Genomic DNA, 23357 nt, shown 5'->3' with positions numbered 1-23357 from the left:
TTCTTTATTGCACTGACTGCAATGCAGTGAATGAATGACTTCATAAGGCAGGCTACACTCTTACAAGATAAATGTCAGTGATGTTCATTCTAAGTGAGAACACAATTAGACATACTTGTTACTAATAGTGTGAACAGACTCTTCTGTTCCAGAATGTCCTTTTAACACATTTGAATTCCTTAGGGGAAAAATCCCTTTTTGAATGTTTTAATCTTTGATGTGTCTGGGTAACCTTCAACAAATATATTGACTTAATTTTCTTTTGCATTTATACCATCTTCAAACAATTATCTATCAATATTTATGTCTACTAAATGCTGAACAGAAGTTAAAAACCTAGAAAAGGGACTCTTAGAAAAATAAGTCAGGGTTCAGAAAATTTCTGTTCTCTATTCTCTCAATTTTAGCTGAAACTTGAAATTAGCATCTTTATAAACTGATGAAACACCCACATTGTAGTGCTACCCTTTGACCTGCAACTGTAGGTGAAGAAGTATATCCTTCACTCAGGCTGTGGAGTTATTTTTGAAATGATATTATTAAGTACTGCTGGAGATAGGGTGTAGCTGAAAAATGCTTAAGTGTTTAATTAATATTCAAAATGCCTAATCCACTTTATTTGGCAACTGGACAGATTAATGATTTCATGATAGTCAATTAAAATGAATATATGTATATGTATTTCCTTGAAGCACTGCTAAACCTCTAAAATATCAATCATAGGTTTATGTATAATTAGTTCTGTGGGAAAGGAAATATTAAAGATAAGCAGTTTAAGCCAATAAAAAAATTCTCTGGAAAGAATAAACAATAAGCAATTGTTTGGGGGCAGGAGAGGAATGGAAAGAAAGGGCACAGGACTGCTTCCTTAAGTGTTTATAAATTGTTGTTAAGACAGAAACAAAATTATCTCTATGCCCAGATTATGTAATTTATTGGGAGTGTGCATGCTTCTCTGTTCGGCAATGCTGATAACAACACTAATAGTTTAATTACAACTTGCAGCTCAAGGAGATAAACAAGGCTGTTTGCTTTTTAAACCAGGGGGTTACAATTACTCTTAAACGCGGGGGAAAGGCACATCTGCGAGTGGATCTTACTTTGTTAGGGAAGCAACCAGAAACCAGCTGGAAAATAAACAAAGCCCCAGGAGTGAGCAGTTGGTGCAAAATTAGAGCATAAATGCTCGATTTGAGCAGTAGAGCAGTAGGCGTGATGCATAGTAAACAGGCAGTAAATATAGGTGGAGAGAGATGGAAAAGTTTTTGGTAGCCAGATCTTCTGCATTTTCTTTGGGGTTCCATCACAGGAGGGAAAGAGTACAAGTCCCTCCACTGCCACCTTATAGTCACTTCTCTGTCTCATTTCAGCACCACAAAGGGAGGACAGCTCCCCTGACTGCCGTACAAAGCAGGCTGCTAATGCCCTTCCACCCTTAACAATATCCTCTTCGCATTTCTCTCTTACTGGTGTCTTTCTTGCCACTTTGCATTAGGAATATTTTAAGGGACATATAGAAGGGGCTGAGTGCTTGTCTGGCTTATTTATTTCCAGACGAAACAGAGATAAGTCCTGTCTGAGCCAATCTTTTAAATGGACTCCAGAGCAATTTAACCAGAATAAAAGATTGCAAGTCACTAGGTTTAATCTGGTGACAAAGTGGCTCAATGTAATTGAGTAGTAGCTGAAACTTTAAACTCTTGTTTAGCACTATATTTTATTGTTTTGTTATAAAAGTACTAGTAGAAGATAAACAACCTTTACGAACTGCTGCTTTGGCTCTGTTCCTCCTGGGCTAAGCCAAAGACACTAAGAGAATACAGCTGAGTCAGCTAGCAAAGGGTCAGCAGAATAATTCCCAATATCACTGGGTTGGGAAAACAATCTTGCTCCTAAAAGAAACTTTTATGGGTCCTTTGTAAGACCCCTTACAACCATATGCTCAATCTAAAACATAGAAGTAGGAGATTCACAGTTCCACAGTGGACACCATGGACTACTACAGCATGCCACAGAAAATGCCAAAGCTTCCTAAATACACTTGTCTTCAGCTCCAAAGCCAGAGGCACACGTTTAAGAAGGACAAGCTACATATGATTAAAACGACAAATCATCAAGACAGGAAAATTATATTCCAAGGCAGTTGGCCACTCTGGCACATTCAGTTACCATTCTTCCAGCCATAAGGGTATGGTTGCTTAGTCAGTGCATCTTGTTTTTCTATACAGACTTTTCTCTTTTGTCCAAACTTCGCAACAGAGCATAAAATACCCATCATTTGAAGGTTCTCTTTGCTCCAACACCTGGGTGCACCCGTGTGTGTGTGCGCGCGCACACACACACACACATTTTGTTTGATTTAGTCCCATTTCCAAGAGTTTAGTTTCCTAAAGTCAAGGGTATCATCTGCTTTTTAAATTTATTTTGAAAGGCAGTCTTCAGGAAAAGAAGACTTTTCTTTTATTGTAGTTGCTATAATAGCAAGGGACCTTGGAGAGGAAGAGAAAACAAACTAGGATGGAAGCTTAGGAATCATTCAGAAAAGGCAGAGCTATGAAGTTAGTGGTGAACAACTTCTTCCCAGTGATAGTGACCACCCAGGAGTAAGGCACTCTAGAGGCGAGTTGGGAGCAGCAGCAGCAGAGGGAACAGTGGATTCTGGGCTTTTCTCATTGAGTAACCCTGAGTGGACTCAACCAAGGCATTTTTTGACTCTGAATCCCTCAGTCATTCTTCTGTTGCTTTCCCACTCTCCCCTCCCTTCCCTCTTTCCCCCTCCTTTCTTTTCTTCTTCCTTCTTCCCTTGTACCCCACTCCTTCCCTCCCTGTTTCATTCCTTTTCTCCCTATCTTCCTTCATTTCCTCTCTCCTTCCTTCCCTCCTTCCTGTACCTCAGTTACCTTTTTCACTTAATTCGATCTGGGCCACTTTGGGCACCAGTTCCAAGGACAGCATCAAGTCACCTAACTGCATCCCCCAGACCATGCTATTCGGACCAGCATGGTAGCTTCCCAGCTGCTGGCTGCAAGGAAAAGGTTCCGTTCCCGGCGGCCAGCCCCGCCCCCTCTCTCCACTCCAACACCGCAGCGGCGGCGTCAACCCGTCAAAGCCAACAGAGTCTGAATGTCACCAACAAGTTCCACCCCGTAGTAGCCGCGCCAGCCAACCTCGCCCGGGGAGCCTCGCCAGACCCCGCTGGCGCAGCCTGCGCACGGGCGCGCGCGTGGGCTCCGGGTTCTTCCCGGGATCACTGTGGTCACTGACAGCACTTCCTCCTCCCAGTGCCGGGGAAGCCCGCGTGGGACTCGAGCGGATGCGGAGCCGCACGCGCCGCCCTCCCCCACCCGGCAGCTCGCACACACGCCCTCTGCGCACCGGAGACACAAAGAGCGCGAGTGCGGAGCGCCTGGCTGTGGGGGGCGGCGGGGAGGGCCGGGCAGGGGGCCCCGGAGGGGCGGGGGCGCAGCAGCCGGGGAGGGAGGAGCAGGGCGGGGGGCGCGGCGCCAGGGGCGTCCTTACCTGCCCCCAGGTTAAAGGAGATCCTGGCCTCCGCGAGGTACGGCGTGTCGCTCTTGGAGCGCACTCTCCGGATGGGCCGCCGGTCTATATCATCCTCCGAGGATGCCGCCATTAATGTGGGAGGCAGGAGCAGGGTCGCCCGGCGAGCTGAGAGGGAGAAGGAGACGGAGGGAGAGGGAGAGAGGCGGAAGGGGGAGGAGGGGAGAGGAAGAGGCTCGCACACGGGGGAGGGGGAGGGGAAAGGGGAGGGGAGAGGAAGGGAAGGGGTGAGGAGGGAGGGGGAAAGAGGGAAAAAGGAAAAAGAAGAGGGAGAAAGAAAGGAGCAAAGGAGAGAAAGGGGTGAAGGGAGAGAAAGAAAATCCGTTAAGGATCTGTGGACTGGAGCAGAGAACTGGCTGGCGCCCTGGGCTCCCCCTGACTCCTTTCCCAGCCACAGGGCCGAGGGGCCAGTGCTCCCGGCTGACACCCCGCCTCCCTCCTGCAGCCCCAGTTTCCAGCCCTTGGCACAGATAGGCTCATGCGAAAGGGACGACTCCAACGCAGAGATGCCCAGTCAGCACTGTGCCCTCTCCCGCCAAACGCGCTTACTCTGCCCAAGTGCACACTACAGTTTCCTTCGCCCACAGGCTGCTCTATGTGAGCGTGCCGGGCCAGCAGTCCCAGCTCCCTGCGTGGAGTTACCATTCCTGGGGTGCAAGCCCTGGTCCCGCTGGTCATGGAGTAGGGCATCGTGCCCAGCCCAGCCCAGCCCAGCCCTCTACTCCTTTACTCCCAGCCTAGAGCTCAAATAGAGATAGAACCACATCTGAAATCCTTAGAAGTTTTCTCATCTGCCGCCTTACAACTTACAGGTGGGGAGTAGAGAAAAAATGGCTACAAGTTTGGGAGCAGTTTGGCATTAAGGTTTCTAGAGTTGGTATTTTGAATGTAGACTAAGCATATGCATGCAGAATTGAGTGACCTTCTTTTCCAACCACTAACTTCTGGGATGTGTTTATATAAATACCCATTCATTTTAACTGAATTTCTCTTTATTTGGTCACTTAGAACACAAATAATAGTGTTTGGGTTGGACTTGCAGTCTCTACAACCTGGCATCATTGTTTCTGCAAGAGAGGTGATCAAGGGGACTTTACATTTCTTTGAACGTCTGCACTGCCACTTGCAACCCTCCCTGTAACACAGCAGAAAAACCAGAAAGGTTTCTAGGGTGTGAATCAGAATGATTTGATGCTCCTGCTGAACCTATTGTTGGGATAAACCCTTTAATGCTTGTCTTTCTGCAGCTGTAGGTACTTAGTCTTTTTGTGGCCTGAGCTGCCACTCTTCTATCTAATAAGTGCTCACCTGGAGCACATGGATAAATCTTGCCTTGGTTCCCTCCCTGCTACAAAGGGCATCTCAGTGTGGACTCAGGAGAAGTGCTGTTCTGACTGTGCAAGCCCTCCCTCTCCACTTCAGCTGTCAGTTCTAACTCTCCACTTGTCTTTTCTCATTCTAGAATCATCTTCTCTTTTCATTGGTCTTTCTTTTACCTTCACACATGTATAGTAGCTACTCATTTTAGGAAAAATATGCCTGCCTTTGGCCTTGCTGCTCCCTCCTCCTGTACCATACTGTTTCCTTCCCATTCTGTTTAACCTTCCCGTGGAACTCCTGGCCATCAGTCTCTGATTTTACACTCTAATCCCGTCCTTTCATCCCCATCACTGGTTTCTATCCTCACCACTCAACCAAAGTTATTTTAAAAGCCTCCATCAATATCCTTTTGATAGTCAAAACTAATTGTTCCTTGGCTTCTCTGAAATACTTAGTAATCCATCGTTCTTGAAATAATCCCATCCTTTGCTAGGTTATCTCCCTAATATCCTGATTTCTAATTGTCGGTCAGTCCTCTGCGTTAATTTCAAACTGCTTATTCTGGCATTCAGGGCCCTTCACAACCTTTCTTTCCCATCCTCATCTCCCATTATTTACCTCCGGTTGGCTTAGAGTCACCCCAACAAATCTGGCTCACTTTTGCATCTGCACCTTTACTTAAGTGGCGCACAACAAATTTCTTATCTATAAACATTTCCTGTTCTCCCTCAGAAATGTGAAGTGACTAAGCTCATTAGTTTGTGGCATGAACCCAGCATATAGTAAATGTTCAGTAGGATTTTTGTTTGTTTTGAGACAGTCTCTATCACCTAGGCTGAAGTGCATTGGCATGACCTTCACTCACTGCAGCCCTGACCTCTTGAGCTGAAGCAATCCTCCCACCCAAGCCTCCCAAGTAGCTAGGATAACAGGCATGCACCACCAAGCCCAACTTTTTTTTTTTTTTTTTTTTTTTTTTTGGTAGAGATGAGGTCTCAATATGTTGCTCTGGCTGATCTCAAATTCCTGACCTCAAAGGATCCTCCTTCCTGGGTCTCTCGAAGTGCTGGGAATACAAGCATTAGCCAACATACCTGACCAACAGATATTTCTGAATAAAGAAAGAGAGGGAGGGAGAGAAGGAGGGAGAAGGAAAAAAAGAAAAGAAGTGAAGGAGGGTTGTGAGTACCCATAACTAATGAGTGACTGAACTGGGGACCAAATCCATGTCTGCCTGATTTCAAATCCTATGACCTTAACTCATGTATGGATTTGCTAAATATATATATATTTGGTTGATTAGCCACCTTTCACATTCACTTTTCTGTGACATATGCCTCATTATTATGTCCCATTTATTACTGTTAAACATGGTTTTAAAGTAAAGTCCTCCTCTTCCAAGAGGTGCAACAGAGTCCTATGGCTCATTAAATGGATTATGAAAGTTAATACTTTTAAAGGACTAACAGGCTATAAACCAATCTATTGGTTACAACATTTAGGTTCACGTTCTTAAGGAAGTGTAGAATATAAGGAAATAAACAATTCTAAATACTGTATAAATGCTGCCTCCTCTGAATTAGTGCAGTCTATTTGATTGTTCAGAATTTGAGATTCCCCATTCCTTCGTATTCTCGTTCATCAGCTTTGTTTCTGGAAAAATGATAAAGTCATCTGGAGGAATATCTACACTTAGCTCTCCCAATTCAGAGACGTACATTCTGAATTTCTGTTTATCATTCATTTAACATTTTAGAGGTTTAGGAACTTAATGCTACCACTTTAGGTTTATCCTTCTTTAAAGGAGTTTAAATGCACTTTCACATTATTTCATTACAGGCTATTTTATTATTGAAATAATTCTTTTTGAGACAGGCTCTCACTTTGTCGCCCAGGCTGGTGGATACAATCTCAGTTCACTGCAACCTCCACCTCCCAGGCTCAAGCAATCCTTCCACCTTAACCTCCTGAGTAGCTGGGACCACAGGTACATGCCATAACCAAGCCTGGGTGAGATTCATATTTTTTGTAGAGATGGAGTTTTTCCATGTTGACCTGGCTGATCTCAAACTCCTGGTTTCAAGCAATCCACCCACCTCAGCCTCCCAAAGTGTTGCATTACAGGCCTGAGCCATTGTGCCCAGCCTTGAATTCTTTTATCACATTTTTATTTCTAATTGTTATCTTCCATTTTCTTGATATGTGTGATTTACTTTCTTATTGTCTTTCATCTGTTTTTTTCTGTTCTCTTTTTACTTTGCCTCTCTTTTCTCACATCCTTCCTTAGTGTTTGTAACAGTTCCACACAGAATCAGTCCCTTTATATGCATCCCCTCCTATCCTATACAAAGGACTCAGTTTTATGGGCTTGTCCCAATATTTCCACATTCTTTAATCTCTGAGACTCCTTTCATATTCATGACCCCTTATCACAAAACCTCTGGCTGCATGACATCAGCAGAAGAGCCTTGGGAGTAGGCATCAGGATGGTGGGTGCTGCTCCCAGTAGTACTATTACTTCACCCAAGTGACACTGGGCAAGTTGCTCTAACAGCATTCACCTCCACTATAAAAATGCAAGTGTCAGATATGATCTTAAAGTCTCTGCCTAAGTCTAATACTCTAGTGTTATTTGTAGCTATTCTTGTATCTCTGCTTTCCATAAATGTCCGTGGTATATTTTGTCTCTTAAATCTAAGAAAATACCTTGGTCCTTTGATTTGTAATGAATTATATTTAGAAAACTACATGGTATCCATACTTCTACCAGGTAATTTCCTGTTTTTTAAGTCTATTTTATATAACTCTGCATCCTTTAGAATCTATTTTTCCCCCTCATGCTGTTTCTATCATGTGGTAACACCCACATGATTGTTTATATGTGTGTCTGTGTGGATGCAGGTGTCTGTACAAAAGGATTGAATTCAACTGTGACCTCAGTGACTTCCAAATGTATTTTTATGCCCCCCGCTGCCCCACCACCTATAATTGCTTCTTTCTAAATATGACTCCTGACTTGGGAAGAAGGCAGTTTCTCTTTTTCTTTTCCTAAAGCCAGTCAACATTTTAACACTGTAGACTCTTAAATGTACATTATATCCAGAAGTATAGCCAAAGAAAAAGAAGTAGCTCAATAGAGTGCTCAGGAAAACTATCCTTCATACATCCATCTGCTACAGAAGAGGATGGAGGTGAGAAGGGGAGGAAGAAATAAGGATGTGATATTCCATCCCCATTAAGAAAATTTTTCAAGTGAGTAAAGCTTACCCTTTAAAAATATTACTCAAAGTGTGTTTCTAGGACACCCCTACATCAGAATCACTTGGAATACTTGTTAAAATATCTATTTTGTAGGTCCCCAATCTGAACCTACTGAATCAGAATTGAGGAGATAGGACCTGTGTACCTGGATTTTCAAAAGACTCTCAACTGTAGCCACTCTCACCATTTCCATTTAATATTATACTGGAGGTCCTGGCCAGGGAAGTAAGTCAAGAAAATTTTTTTAAAGGTATGATTGGAAAGCAAGAATAAAATTGTTATTAGTGATATATGTTATGATTATATAGCTCTGGAATTCATAAGAATCCACAGACTATTAGAAATAAGTAATTTTCACAATGTCACTGGATATAATGTCAGTACAAAACATCATTTTTTTTTTTTGCTGCTCTGCCTATGGGGTAGATATTGATTATTCCTTTGCTTTCTTAATAAACTTGCTTTTACTTTGCTCTATGAATTTGCCTCACATTCTTTCTTGAGTGAAATCCAGGAACCCTCTCTTGGAGTCTGGATCGGGACCATTTTCTGGTAACATCTTCCTGATGAACCACGAAGGGATGATATTGAGGAGACCCCAGGCCCAAAAGAAATAGACTGCAGCACCGATTGGCCTAGTTTGGAGTCAAGGAAACTTTTCTTTTTGTTGACAGCTTTTAACAATTAAGTAAAATATACTGTGAACAAAATTTGGAGAGTATTTGTTTCTCTCTACCTGGTTTCTCCAAAATTTGGAAACTATTTGTGAATATTCTTAACTTATGGCAATATAGTTGTTTGCATATGTGCAATAAGAATCTGTTTTCTTTTACAACAGGACACAATTAGAACAACTGGTTATTTTAACAAGGCTTTAATAAGGATGGCATGGTTTCCTTGAGGAAGCAAATTTGACTTAAAGAGCCAATAAAAGCCCCTTGAGAAAACTGGCCTCATACCTTTTCTACACAGTACCTGTACAGGGTTCTTGACCTGTGGTAAGTAAAGAGTATCACTTTCTGACAGGGCCAGGAGCCCCAGGTTATCTAGGGACCTCAAGAGGAGAGGAATCATATAAATATTTAATGGTACAAAACCATGACTGGGCTCAGCCTTTAAAAACTCTTATCTGAGTTTCTTTATGGAACAAAGTTCCATCGAAGCCAATTTAAAAGCGTATGTGAAAAATAATTATTCTTGCTGCACTTTATACAAATAATCAGACCAAATATAAGACTTAAGTTTATTTTTGCAAACAAATTGGTTCTATTATGATTTGTCTTCAGCAAAAGTGGGAGACCAGAGAGAGAAAAATTCTATTTCAGGAACTACAGTTTACCTGTTATTAGACTCTAGTCTCATCAGTTGTTCTTAACTTTTTTTTCCCTGCAATTTAGACTAACCCTACTTATTCCTGTGAACCAATCAGTGATCTCTGGCTGCTGCTCAGAAGAAACAAAGGGGATGGGTAATGTAACAATCTGGATCAATACTCTAATTTTGGTCACATATTGAAATAAGCTAGTGATCCCATATCAAGTTGGTTCCAACAATTGCCCAGTTCATGGAAAGCTTTCTTATTTAGTTTACTTGGAATAATTTTGCTTATTTTGCTTTACTGTTGTGGAATATATTTGCTGTTGTACTGTTTGTATAGGAATGCAGGATAAGTTTACTGAATATTTTCTTAAACTGAACACTTACTATTCTTCCAGATATCACCTTTTGTCAGCTCTCAGAGTTATGAATGGCCTTTGCCATATGTACGCTTCCTGAGTTCCTCTCTACCCTGAGTACAAGAGATCCTAATAGGAATATAATTGCCCCTATTCAACCTGAAGAAGTTACAGAAGCTGTATTTTGTCCCTTTACAACCCTTAGGATTAAGGGTTCCTTTGTAAAAAGGGAGGGGAGTATGTCAGAGGTGTTTGAACCAGAGTGAATCCATCTTGAATAAGGGCTGGGTAAAATAAATCTGAGACCTACCAGGCTGCATTCCCAGAAAGTTAGGCAATCTAAGTCACAGGATGAGATAGGAGGCTGGCACAAGAGACAAGTCACAAAGACCTTGCTGATAAAACAAGTTGAGGTAAAGAAGTCAACCAGAACCCACCAAAACCAAGTTGGCAACCAGAGTGACCTCTGGTCGTCCTCACTGCTCATTATATGCTAATTATAATAAATTAGCATGTAAAAGACACTCCCACCAGAACCATGACAGTTTCCAGATGCCACAGCAACATCTGAAAGTCACCCTATATGGTCTAAAAAGGGGAGGAATCCTAAGCTCTGGGAATTGCCCACCCCTTTCTCAGAAAACTCATGAATAATGCACCCTTTGTTTAGCATATAATCAAGAAGTAACAATAAGTATAAGCAGCTGAGCAGCCCATGCCTCTACCAATGGAGTAGCCATTCTTTCATTCCTGTGCTTTCTTAACAAACTTGCTTTCACTTTATAAAAACAAACAAACAAACAAAAAACCAAAATCGTTTTCTCTATGTATTAGCAAAATTAGAAAATGAAAAATTTAAAGTACCATTTACAATAACATCAAAACCATCAAATATCTATCAACAAATTTTTAAAAAAGATGAGCAGGCCAGGCGCGGTGGCTCACACCTGTAATCCCAGCACTTTGGGAGGCTGAGGTGGGTGGATCACGAGGTCAAAAGATCGAGACCATCCTAGTCAACATGGTGAAACCCTGTCTCTACTAAAAATACAAAAAATTAGCTGGGCATGGTGGTGCGTGCCTGTAATCCCAGCTACTCAGAAGGCTGAGGCAGGAGAATTGCCTGAACCCAGGAGGCGGAGGTTTACGGTGAGCCGAGATCGTGCCATTGCACTCCAGCCTGGGTAACAAGAGCGAAACTCCGTCTCAAAAAAAAAAAAAAAAAAAAAAAAGATGAGCAAGTCCTCTGCATGAAAAACTATAAAACATTACTGAAAAAAAAATTAAGAAGACCTAAGTAAGTGAAAAGTGGGGTAATATGCAATAATCATGCTCATGGGTTGAAAGACAATATTATCAAGGCATCAATCTTGTCAAATTGAACTATGGATTCAATGTAATTCCAGTTGAAATCTCAGTGGTGATTTTTTTGGAATTTGACAAGCAAATTCTAACATGTATATGAAGATGCTGAGGGAGAAGACCAGCATGACCTTGACAAATAGGAATAAAGTTGGAGGATTACAGTGGAAGATATCAAGACTTATTATAAAGACATAGAATATAAAAACAAAGTAAGATAAATAGATTAACAGAAAAGGATACAGAATCTAAAAACAGACCTAGATATGAGCAGTCCCTTGACTATGACAAGAGTCCCACTGCAAGATAGTGGAGAAAGGATGGACTTGTCAATAAATAGTTGATGGTTATACAAGTATATATATATGATGGAAGAAAATAAACCTTGATCCCTGCCTCACACAAAATTTAATTCCAAATGGATCATGTACTTAAATATCAAAGGCTAATAATAAAATAACTAAGAGAAAAACTGTTTATAAGAGAATATTTTTATGACCTTGGAAAATTTTTAAATCAGGGCATAAATATCACTAATCATAAAAGAATTGATGGACATGCTGATGCCATTTAAATTAAGAACTTCTTTCATTATAATACATCATTAAAAATGTGACATATTAAAATATGTGAGATAAACATTGCTGGTTGGGACATTTATTGCACTAAATGTTTATTTAGATAAAAGAAAATATTTTAAATCAATAATGTAAGTTTCTATCAAGAATTTAAAAGAAGAAGAAAAAATAAATCTAAAGCAAATAGGAGGAAGGGGTTAGTAAAGATAAAAGAAGGTCAAGGAAATTAAACATTTTAGGAGTTGAAAAATAAATGAAACAAAAACATCATTTTTCCCCAAAAAAATCAATGATTAATTAAGCTCCAGCAAGACTTTTAAAGATAAAAGGAAGATACAAATCACCAAGATCAGGAATTAAATAGGAGATATCACTTTGGATCCTAAAACTATTAAAAGCATATAAGAGAATAAGAGAATACTACAAGCAACTTTCTGTTTGTATACTCAACAGCGTGGTAAAAATAAACTACATGTCCACTGAAAAAAAGAAAAAACCTGAGAGAGACACCATTAGGAGATTGGAAAAACAAGCCACAGACCGGGAGGAGATATTTTCAATACATATTTAATAAAGAACTTATAACCAGAATATATAAAAGAGCTCCTTAAACAGCAACAAAAAGATAGCTCAACTCAATTTTTTTTTAAATCGACCAAAGACTTGAACAGACACTTCATACAAAAAATGATTTTCAAATGTCCAAATAAGCATATGGAAAGATACTCAACATCATTACTTAGATGTAGATTCAAATTATAGCTTCAATGAGGCTATAGCATGGCTAAAAATTTAAAATCACTTAATGCCAGTATTGGTGAGAATAAGGAGGAACTGAAGCATCCATGCAATGCTGATGGGAACATAACTTGTAAAGATCACTTTGGAAGACTTCGTGTACATCAACATGGGTAAACATTCTATATCCATGACATGAACCAGCATGTCCACAGCAGATTTATTCATAATGACTCCAAACTGGGAAGAATCTATCAACAAGAAAATGTATAAACATAATTGTAATGTCTTTATACAGTGTCAGACATAAGAGAACAAAGCACTGCTACAGGAAGCAACTTGGATGAATCTCATATATATGATGTCAAACAAAAGAAGCCAGACCTGAAAAACTACATATCACATGATTCCATTTACATGAAGTTCAAGAATAAGCCAAGCTCACATACCATAATAGAAGATTGATGAGAGAGATGTTTTGGAAGGGGCACAAAGAAACCTTTTGGGATGTAAGAAATTGTATGTTGATTTGGGTCATAGTTGTACTTTTTAGGAAAGGTGATAACTTTTGTAAAAGTTCAAGTCAGACATTTTGTATTTGTGCATGTTGCTCTACACATGTTATATACTACTAACAAATAAGGCCCAGTGAAGTGGCCCACGCCTGTAATCCCTTTGGATTTACTTTGGGAGGCTATGGCAGGATGATTGCTTGAGCCCAGGAGTTCAAGACCAGCTTGGGCAATATTGCAACACTCCATCTCTACAAAATTTAAACATTAGCTGGGCATGGTGGTATGTGCCTGTGGTCCCAGCTACTCATGAGGCTGAGACATGAGGATTGCTTATGCCAAGAGGCTGAGTCTGCAGTGAGCCATGTTCATGCCACTGCACTCCAGCCTGGGCAACAGAATGAGACCCTGTCTCAAAAATAAATAAATACATAAATTTATTTATTTTTTAAAAGATTCCAGCTTATTAAGAGGCAGAAATCAGTTTGAGAATTACTGCATTTAAGGTAAGTACTAGTACTTAGAAAACCACAGTATTAATATATATTAAATTTAATTAATCATTTAAAATAATGTATTGATTACTTGGGCTATCTTTATAAATATCAACATTTCACTATTGCAAAATTCTGTCTTTTTTTGGTGTGTCTCACCCTTATTTTTAGGCTATCATAATATCTACTTCTAATAACCATGACCTTTTAAAGATTCTGCTCCCGGCATTCTGAGCTGCATTAAAAATAACAACAGAACAACAGATAACTGAATTGGAAGTACATGTAAGACATAAGAAAAGAATGATGACAGTGGCCTTCTTGCTGTGGACAAGCCTTGCTATGCCTTGTTAAAGCAGCATTTTTGAAAATGCAGAGAACGTGTCACAAGAACACAGCAGTCAGCTTGAATGGGCTTGCATTTGCCAATCCTGGGACACTTTGAACACAAAAACAATGAAGTCCACTAGTGAATATTAAACCATCAAAAATGGGTACTCTTTGGTCCTGATAATAAATAGATAGATTAAAACTGGTTTTAAAAAATATAAATAATATAAATTCAGGAAAGGGGAAGTCTCTTTATTTGTTTTGTTTTGTTTTGAGATGGAGTTTTACTCTTGTTGCCCATGCAGTGGTGTGACCTCAGCTCACTGCAACCTCTGCCTCCCAGGTTCAAGTGATTCTCCTGCCTCAGTCTGCCTGAGTAGCTGGGACTACAGATGCACACCACCACGCCTGGCTAATTTTTGTATTTTTGGTAGAGACAGGGTGTCACCATATTGGTCAGGCTGGTCTCAAATTCCTGACCTCAAGTGATCAGCCCTCCTCAGCCTCCCAAACTGCTGGTATTACAGGTGCCCAGCCTGACTCTTGCTTATAGTAGAATGTTGAGAGCTGGCTCATCAATGTGGAGAAAGTGCTGGAAGTTGAAAAATCATCATTTTGCAGCCATCATAGTAAAGATCAAGCAAAAACCAATAAGGGATACTAACTCTAGAGGGAAATTTTTAATGATGGGCAGGATATTTTTATGGCCTTAAAGTTTACCCCTTACACTTATTAGGTTTAACCTAGAAACTGGACAGCACCTCCACTGAGTGATTAAAATTATCATCACTAGTGAGGGACAGATGGACATTGGACGCCTCCTGAAATGATGCCTAGAGATATACATAACCACCTTTGGAGCATCCCAGACTAGAATGCATAAACTAAATCTAGTCATGAGAAAGTGTTGGACAAAATTAAAGGGAAAGGGAGCTGTATTTTTTACAAATGCCAATGTTTTTAAAGACAAATTAAGGGTGTGGAAGTGTTCCAGATTAAAGAAGGCAAAAAGAGGACTGCCCCTAGACCAGTCCTGCATTTTAACCTTAGACTGAACTGACCCTAGACTACTTCCTGTCCTGGAGGAGGAAAATGCTTGAAAGAACATTATTGGGTCAACTGACAAAATTGAAATGCAAGAGGCAGGTTAAATTAAAATATCAATGGTAAATTTATTTCAGGTGATAGATGTGCCATGGTTATGGAAGACACTATTCCTATTCTTAAGAAATGGGCCAGGCATGATGGCTTATGCCTATAATCTCAGCATTTTGAGAGGTCCAGGTGGGAGGATCACTTGAGGCCAGTAGCTTGAGATCAGCCTGTGCAACATAGTGAGACTTTGTTTCTATAAAAAATTTTTAAAAATTAGCTTGGTGGCACACACCTGTAGTCTCAGCTACTTAGGAAACTGAGGCAAGACGATCACTTGAGCCCAGAACTTTGAGGCTGCAGTGAGCCATCATGATCACACCACTGCACTCCAGCCTGAGTGACAGAGAGAGACCTTATCTCTTAAAAAAGAAGGAAGGAAGGAAGGAAGGAAGGAAGGAAGGAAGGAAGATAGAATCACATGTAAAAGTACACACACATACAATCATACATATATATTTCCTCCCTCATCTCTTTCTTAATAAGCATGTGTGTGTGTGTGTGTGTGTGTGTGTGTGTGCGCGTGCATGTGTACTACAATATCTCCTCTGTATATACACAGTCATGTGCCACATAATGGCATTTTGGTCAATGGTGGATCATATATACAATGGTGGTCCTATAAGATTATGATACCATAGTTTTACAGTACCTTTTCTATGTTGAGATACACAAATACTTACCATTGTGCTGCAGTTGTCTACAGTATTCAATACAAAACATGCTGTGCAGGTTTGTAGCCTAGAGCAATAGGCTGTACCATATAGCCTAGGTGTGTAGTGGTCTATATCATCTAGGTTTGTGTAAGTACACTGTGATGTTCATACAATGACAGAATTGCCTAATAACACATTTTTCAGAATATATCCCCATTGTTAAGCATCACGTGACTGTGTATGTATCTACATATTATATATGTGTATGACTGTGTATATATATAGATATGTGTATAGAGAGGAGTGTAAAAACGTGTACATGCGTATATATATTTTGTGTGTATGTATATACACACACACGTTTTTTACGCTCCTTTGTAGAAGAATAGATCAGTAGAGACAAGCAAGAGCAAATGGAGTAAAACACTATAACAGATGAATCTACATTTGCTCTTGGCCAAAAGGCTGAGAAGTGATTTCTAAATAGGTGAATCTGAGAAGAGTACATATCTATTCTTTGTACTATATGATTTTTGCAAATTTCTGTATTTTAAAATTATTATTTTTTAAGTTAAAAAGCGATCGTAAAAAAACACATTTATTTTTTTCTATTTAGGATAGTTCCCAAAGGTTAGAGATGATGCCCCATCCTTACATTTAAATTTTTCTGAAAGATTATCCTTTTCAGATAGTCCCACAGGCTGTGGACAAATACAGTATTGATATTATGGGTAATATGTCCTGGACTTACTGGCAGTCTTTCAATTTTTGTATTGATTCTGGTCTATTATAGTCAGGCAGATTTAGAATCTGGGCTATATAGATGAAATATATATCACCATTTTGCACATCTAACATGTTAGAAATATAAGAACCTTTATACCTCACAGTTAAACCCAGTACACTATCACTAATTACAGTGGCAATACTGAAAATCATTCATGAAAAGATGCAAAATGTAAATGATGGGGATGAATATCATTAACTATCATAACCCAACTTTCAGTAATAACTTGCTAATCTTACATAGGTTTCACAAAAATATACCAAAAAGTTTTTTGGACTTTTTATTACAACTAAATTTAGTACATAGATTCGGGAATATTTTTCTTTTCTATGCATATGTATAGTTTGCTAGAAAACAAAAAATCTAAGGAAATGTTATAGGTACATCTCAGTTCTCTGCTTAAACTTGTCATTAAAGGAGCTGTCCACTATACGAACTTCTGATATTTGTTCCCTTTTATATCTGGCTGATGCTATGGGGTACACAAGGGGAGGAGGTGGCTGCCTTGTTTTTACTATTGCAACTCAGGAATCCAGCGCTACTGTGTTCCTCTGGGCCCCAACTTAGGTCTTTAATGTTGCAGAGCTTCAGAGATACGTCATCCACTTCATACTCTATGTGAATAGACTTGTGAAAGAGTGAAGTCCACAACTTATGCAGCCATACCTTGAAGGATGTAGCTCCCAAAGAGGTGGAAGCCAACCCTGTTTCCTATAACAATATGGGCCTAATACTGACGTTGCTCTAACTCTTCTTTAAGGTGTGGATACCTAGTTTTTCTTGTTGCTTGTATATAGATTAATACAAGACAATTCAATAGCTACCCTAACATTGGTATGGTGACTTCTCTCCCAGAGAGCCTATATAATTATGCAATATTCTGCCTAATTTTGAAACCACTTGATGATGTGAGAAATATTAACAAAACCTGTCTAAGTGTATGAGCTATGTTCCCTCTTTCTTTTGAAATTGTCCTGCTCCTGTAAAGGCAAGTGTGTTGTGGTAGCCAGCTTCCAAAATGGCCCTTGATGAACCCCCACTCTTGGCACTCATGCCCTTTTATAGTCCCTTCCCACATTGAATTACGGTTGGTCTCTGTGACCACAAAAATATGCTATAAAATGTCCTGTAGCTTCTTCCTTGCTTCCTCTTTGGGGTCTTGCTTTGGGGAACGTCAGTTGCAACGTGATGAGACACACCAGCAGTATATAGAGAAGCTTGTATAGTGGGGCATCAAAGTCTCCTTCCAGGTATCATGGGCATGAACCACCTTGAAGGCCTCAGTTAAGTGTTCAAGCAACTACAGCCCCAGCCAACCTCCTGACTGTCACCTCAGACCCTAAACCAGAACAGCCCAGCTAAGGCACTCCTTAATTCCTGACCCACAGAAACTGTCAGATAGTGTGTTTGTTGTTTTAAATCTCTAAGGTTTGGGGTAATTCCATACATAGCAACAGAAAAGTAATAACTGAGTTCACAATGGACTCAGAACATCAATTTTTAATGCCAAATACTATCTGTATCTATCAGAAAATGCAAATCTTAACCAGTTTGATTGAACTATTAGCAAATTTTGATACAGCAAACAAAAACTAAATGACAGTACAAATCTTTGCAGTGGAAACCCTTTCTTTTCCTTCTCCCCATCTTAACATATCTAAACTCTGCCCATCCTCTGTGGATGAAATGTTTTTATCCCTGTCTCCAGTACCACCATGAGACTACAGTATCTTTCTCTTCCTTTGTCTCTGCTCACCTTGTGGCACTTTATAATTTTCACTTTGTATAACTATATTAGCAAAATAATGTGGTTATCACTTTTCTTCCAGACAATAGGAAGTAACGTTTAACGATGCAGTCTTTAAGGTTAGCCTTCCTGAGTTTGTATCCAAATGTACTTAATAGTTGTGTAATTTCATGAAGGTCACTTACCTCTTATACATCTATAAGATGGGACTAACATAGTACCTGCAACTTGAGGTCATTACAAGGATTCAGACATATGATTCATGTAGTCTTTGGCAAAGGAAATTCCTGATAAACATTTATTATATTAAGACTATTATTATTAGCCAGCTCCAAGCAAGGCTGTGGCTGAGAAATTAAACCTTGGCATAATTCCCAAGCTTATTAGACCTTGTAAAAAAGTTAGTGAGCTCTTTAAGCTTTGGTTTCCTTATATGTAAACTAGAAATAAAATAAACTCTCTCACTGGGCCTTGGGAGGATAAAACATTATATAATAAATGCAAAACACCTAACATGGAGCCTGACAAATGGTAGGCGGGCAACAAATGTTCATTGCTTCCTTTCCTCCCAGTTTCTTAAAGTAGACACTGTGCAGAGGGGCTGGGGGCTGGCTGCTAAATCATGCGAGATGCAGAAAAAGAAAATGTGCTTCAGGCTTTGTATGTTGAACTGATGTGGGCAGAGACCCAAGCAGCTTTCTATTATTTAAATGTTGAGCATCCCTCGTTTAGATATACAAGTCACTTTTCCAATCTTATTTGATAGCACAGGTAACATTAAGACTCATATATTTTGATTTTATATCTTCCATGTAGCTGATTTTCAGTATAGTTGCTGTAATTAATGACATCATTTGAAATCTAAAAGTTCTAATATTTCTAATTCATATTCAATGTACACACAAGTGATGTATACTTGGACATATCTTTGTGTGGCAAACCCCTGGGCTTAGTTACTTGCAAAATAATTTCAGTGGCAAAGGCTGTGGGGGCTTTAATCCTATTTGAACCCCAAATACACAAGACAGCAGGATGCAGAGATATGGGCACAGATGAGGCATTGAGAAACTGAGTTCTGGCTCCTGCTCTGCCACCATCTACCTCCATCTGGTTTAGCTAAGTTATTTCTCTCCAGAAAGGAAGGATGTTGTAGGGGAAAGCTGTGAAGCCGGAAAGACTCATGCTTGAATCCTGGCTTCACCTCTTCTTAGTTGTGCAGTATTGGGTCAGTTTTTGATCCTTCTGAGGTTTAATTTCTTATAAATTAGAGAAAAAATATCTAACTCATAGGTTTATAGTTTTGAATGAAACAAGTATGCATAGATCCTGGTATATGTTAGGTATTTAATAAACAGTGTTCCTTTTCCTGTCTTCCCTAAGCCTCAGTTTTACCACCTGTAAAATGAGCTGATTGAATTAAGTCCCTTCCAGCTCTGATGTCCTATTACTGCAGTAATTCTACTGTTAAATGAAGTATTAGAAATATCTGGCATTTGCTTGTCAAACATAATAAAATGCATCTGTCTATAATAAGAGGAAGGCATATTCTGCCTGTGGAAGGGAGAAAACATAAAAATTTCTAAATGTATGATTCTAAGAGGGAATAACCACCCAATATGGATTACATAGATATTTTATTTGCATTCTGTTTTATCTACAGATGGGCTGATGACAGTGATTAGATCACAGGTTATTAGTCATAGACTCTGTCTAGTAAATAATGGCAGAACAGATCCAGAACAGAACACCAACTCAGCTGGCAAAGTCACCCTTTGGGAGAAAGCAAAGCATGGTTGACCTTTCCATCATAGCCCAACCTGTGTCTGATTATTTCACAATTCAGTTAGAATAAGCTACTTCAAGGTAAAAAGGTTAATTTATTGTTTACATTAAGACATAAAAAAATTAAAAGCAATAAATCTGAGCGGCTTGGTTTAGGTCAAAAAAACTGCGTATGCCGTGAAATACTATGCAGCCATAAAAAGGAATGAGATCATGTCCTTTGCAGGGACATGGATGAAGCTGAAAGTCATCCTCCTCAGCAAACTAACTCAGAAACAGAAAACCAAACACTGCACGTTCTCACTCATAAGCGGGAGCTGAACAATGAGAGCACATGGACCGAGGCAGGGGAACAACACACACCAGGGCCTGTTTTGGGGTAGGGGGTGAGAGGAGGGAACTTTCTAAGTCATAAGTGCAGCAAACCACCATGGCACACATATACCTTTGTAACAAACCTGCACATTCTGGACATGTATCCCATTTATCCCATTTAGGATAAATAAGGAAAAATAAATAAATAATAAAAATATCTTAAACAGCACCACAAGAAAAATCTATGTATCCTATGTGTATAAAAAGAATATAAGAATATTTACCAGGTAGTATAAAATACCTATTTTTAGATGATGAGGCTACTTGAGTTTTGATTTTTGTTTTGCTTTTTTTTGTTTGCCATTATTTTAAAAATTTTCTACAATTACTATATGTCACATTGGTAGTGAGAGGAAAAAACAAGTTATGTATATCATAGGAAGCTCCATGGAGACTTAGGCAGATTGCCCTCCTCCCCTAATTTCCAGGAATTGCAAGCAAATCATATATTCTGCAATTCAGTTTAAGGGTCAGAGGCCCCACCATCCCATTTTGATAGTTTCCACCCCCCTCAAAAAAGGGAAAACATTCCTTTACGATGTTGAACCTGAGCATAATGACATAAAATGGTTCCATTGACACATTTGTATCACACAGCATTGAGACATTCTACCTTTGAATGTGTAGAAACACATGAACATCTGTCCATCCCCACATGGCTGTACGTGGACGTCTTTGCTAATATTGCCATGGTCACCAATATAACATAGGACCACTAGTTGTAGTGGGGAGAATCCAAAAGCTCAGGATTATAATTCTGGCTCCATTACTAAGAGCTGTGACCTTGGGAAGTCACTCGATTATTAGAAACATGGATTACTTCATCTGTAAAATGGCACATCAATGTCATGTGCCCAATAAATTTCCTTTTTATAGATGAAATGGGATAATAAATACAAAGCCCCTGGCACATAGCCAGGGGTCTTCTTACTCTTACTTCTTACTCTGAGTCTTCTTACTCTCCTTTTGTGATGTCAGTGTACATATCCAGATTATTAAGCTAGCATTAGATATAAGGCTAATGTAAAAATATCTCCTGCAGTGTGATGTTTGGAGTGTGGTCTTGCTTTTCAGAGACAAGAAATAAATTGGGCCAAGCCAAGTAGTTTCTTCTCTGCCTGTCACATATCAAATTTAGTCACCAAACAGTACACAATCAGCTAAATGAAAGATAATATATTACTGCATGGGTTTAAAAAAGGTAATATGGCTGGGCGCAGTGGCTCATGCCTATAATCCCAGCACTTTGGGAGGCCAAGATGGGTGGATCATCTGATCAGGAGTTCAAGACCAGCCTGGCCAACATGGTGAAACCCCATCTCTACTAAAAATACAAGAAATTAGCCAGGCATGGTGGTGGGTGCCTGTAGTCCCAGCTGCTCAGGAGGCTGAGGCAGGAGAATTGCTTGAACCCAGGAGGTGGAGGTTGCAGTGAGCTGAGATTGCACCACTGCACTCCAGCCTGGGCAACAGAGCAAGACTTTGTCTCAAAAAATAAGTAAATAAAAAAGGTAACATTCTGCATGGTATTCCATGGTGTTTTTGTACCACAGCCATAAGAAAGAACAAGATCACGACCTTTTCAGGGACATAGATGGAGCTAGAGGCCATTATCCTTAGCAAACTAATACAGCAACAGAAAACCAAATACTACATGTTCTCACTTATAAGTGAGAGCTAAACGATGAGAACACACAGACACATAAAGGGGAACAACACACACTGGGGCCTATTGGAGGGTAGAGGGTGGGAGGAGGGAGAGGATCAGGAAATAACTAATGGGTACTAGGCTTAATACCTGGGTGATGAAATAATCTGTACAATGAACCCCCATAAGACAAGTTTGCCTGTGTAACAAACCTGCACATGTACCCCTGAACTTAAAATAAATGTTTAAAAAAAGGAAGGTCTATTTTTAACCAGCTCTAGGTGAATATCTTTTTTCTCTTCCTTTGCAGCATTTTGGAACAAGCTATAGTTCTACACTATGATTGAGCTGCATTGAGATTAAAAAAAAAAAAACGTGTTTTTTAAATGACCTTATAAGTATTAACTAAGATTTTTGCTTATTATAAAAATACAAACCAGAATTTGCAATAATCTTAGTGACTTCAAACATTTGGCTCATGTAAATATTTCAAATAGACTATTAATTGTAAGTACTGGGGCTGGGAAGAAAATATTGTATTTATAGAAAAAAACTTTTTATTTAGAAAGTATGTTTTCTTTAAACAATCTCCCAATCTTCTAAATAGTATGAAAGGAAAATTAAAGGCCCAGTAGAACCACATATTTAGAGGCCAATGTAAAACATGTTAGTGAAATTATTTTAGGAATTACTGAGGAATATAGAATATCTCAGATGGTTTTCCAAGATCTCCATCCTAAGCTTATTCCATGGAATTTACTCCATCCTGGTAATCTGTGCTGGGCTATTCCATAGGATCTCCAAACTCAATATGCTTTAAGTGGAATTTCTTTTTCCTACCTTCATCTTGGTTATTTTCCTGTATTCCTCCTCTTAGGGAAGGGCTGCATCATTCACCTAATAGGCCCAAAGATAACATGTAGGGAGAATTCAAATAACCTGTTTCTCCCTTTCTGTCTACTCACCTTGTTGCCACATCATCAGGAAAAAAATTCTTAATATTTCTAGAATCCTCTCCACTTTTGAATTCTCCCAGTCAGTTCCCTCTTTAGGCTTTTTTCTTGTTTGCATCACTGCAGTAGCCTCCTGATGCCACTCCTTGCCTCTGGTCTTCCTCCCCTGTCTGTCCTCTGTATTAATGATCTCTATAAAAGCAGACCTGAGGGCCGGGCGCAGTGGCTCACGCCTATAATCCCAACACTTTGGGAGACCGAGGCAGGTGGATCACGAGGTCAAGAGATCGAGACCATCCTAGTCAACATGATGAAACCCAATCTCTACTAAAAATACAAATATTAGCTGGGCATGGTGGCGCAGCCTGTAATCCCAGCTACTCAGGAGGCTGAGGCAGGAGAATTGCCTGAACCCAGGAGGCGGAGGT

General features: G+C 39.7%; 1 protein-coding gene across 8 annotated transcripts in view; it reads right to left on the bottom strand.

Moving 5' to 3' along the window:
• PHACTR1 (phosphatase and actin regulator 1) overlaps positions 1-23357 on the bottom strand; it is a 588779-nt gene that overhangs the window by 552030 nt on the left and 13392 nt on the right. For all 8 annotated transcript variants that reach the window (XM_012476554.3, XM_012476555.3, XM_012476558.3 and 5 more), the window contains one exon: positions 3520-3666. In XM_012476554.3, the coding sequence (XP_012331977.1) occupies positions 3520-3666 (147 nt within the window). The remainder of the gene's footprint in view (positions 1-3519; positions 3667-23357) is intronic.

Source organism: Aotus nancymaae, unplaced genomic scaffold (genome assembly GCF_030222135.1).
Source record: "Aotus nancymaae isolate 86718 unplaced genomic scaffold, 86718_ANA_hifiasm-v0.15.2.pri h1tg000051l, whole genome shotgun sequence".
NCBI classification, from domain to species: Eukaryota; Metazoa; Chordata; class Mammalia; order Primates; family Aotidae; genus Aotus; species Aotus nancymaae.
Note: the sequence above shows the minus strand (reverse complement) of the source record. Positions and strands in the feature narration are given on the sequence as shown.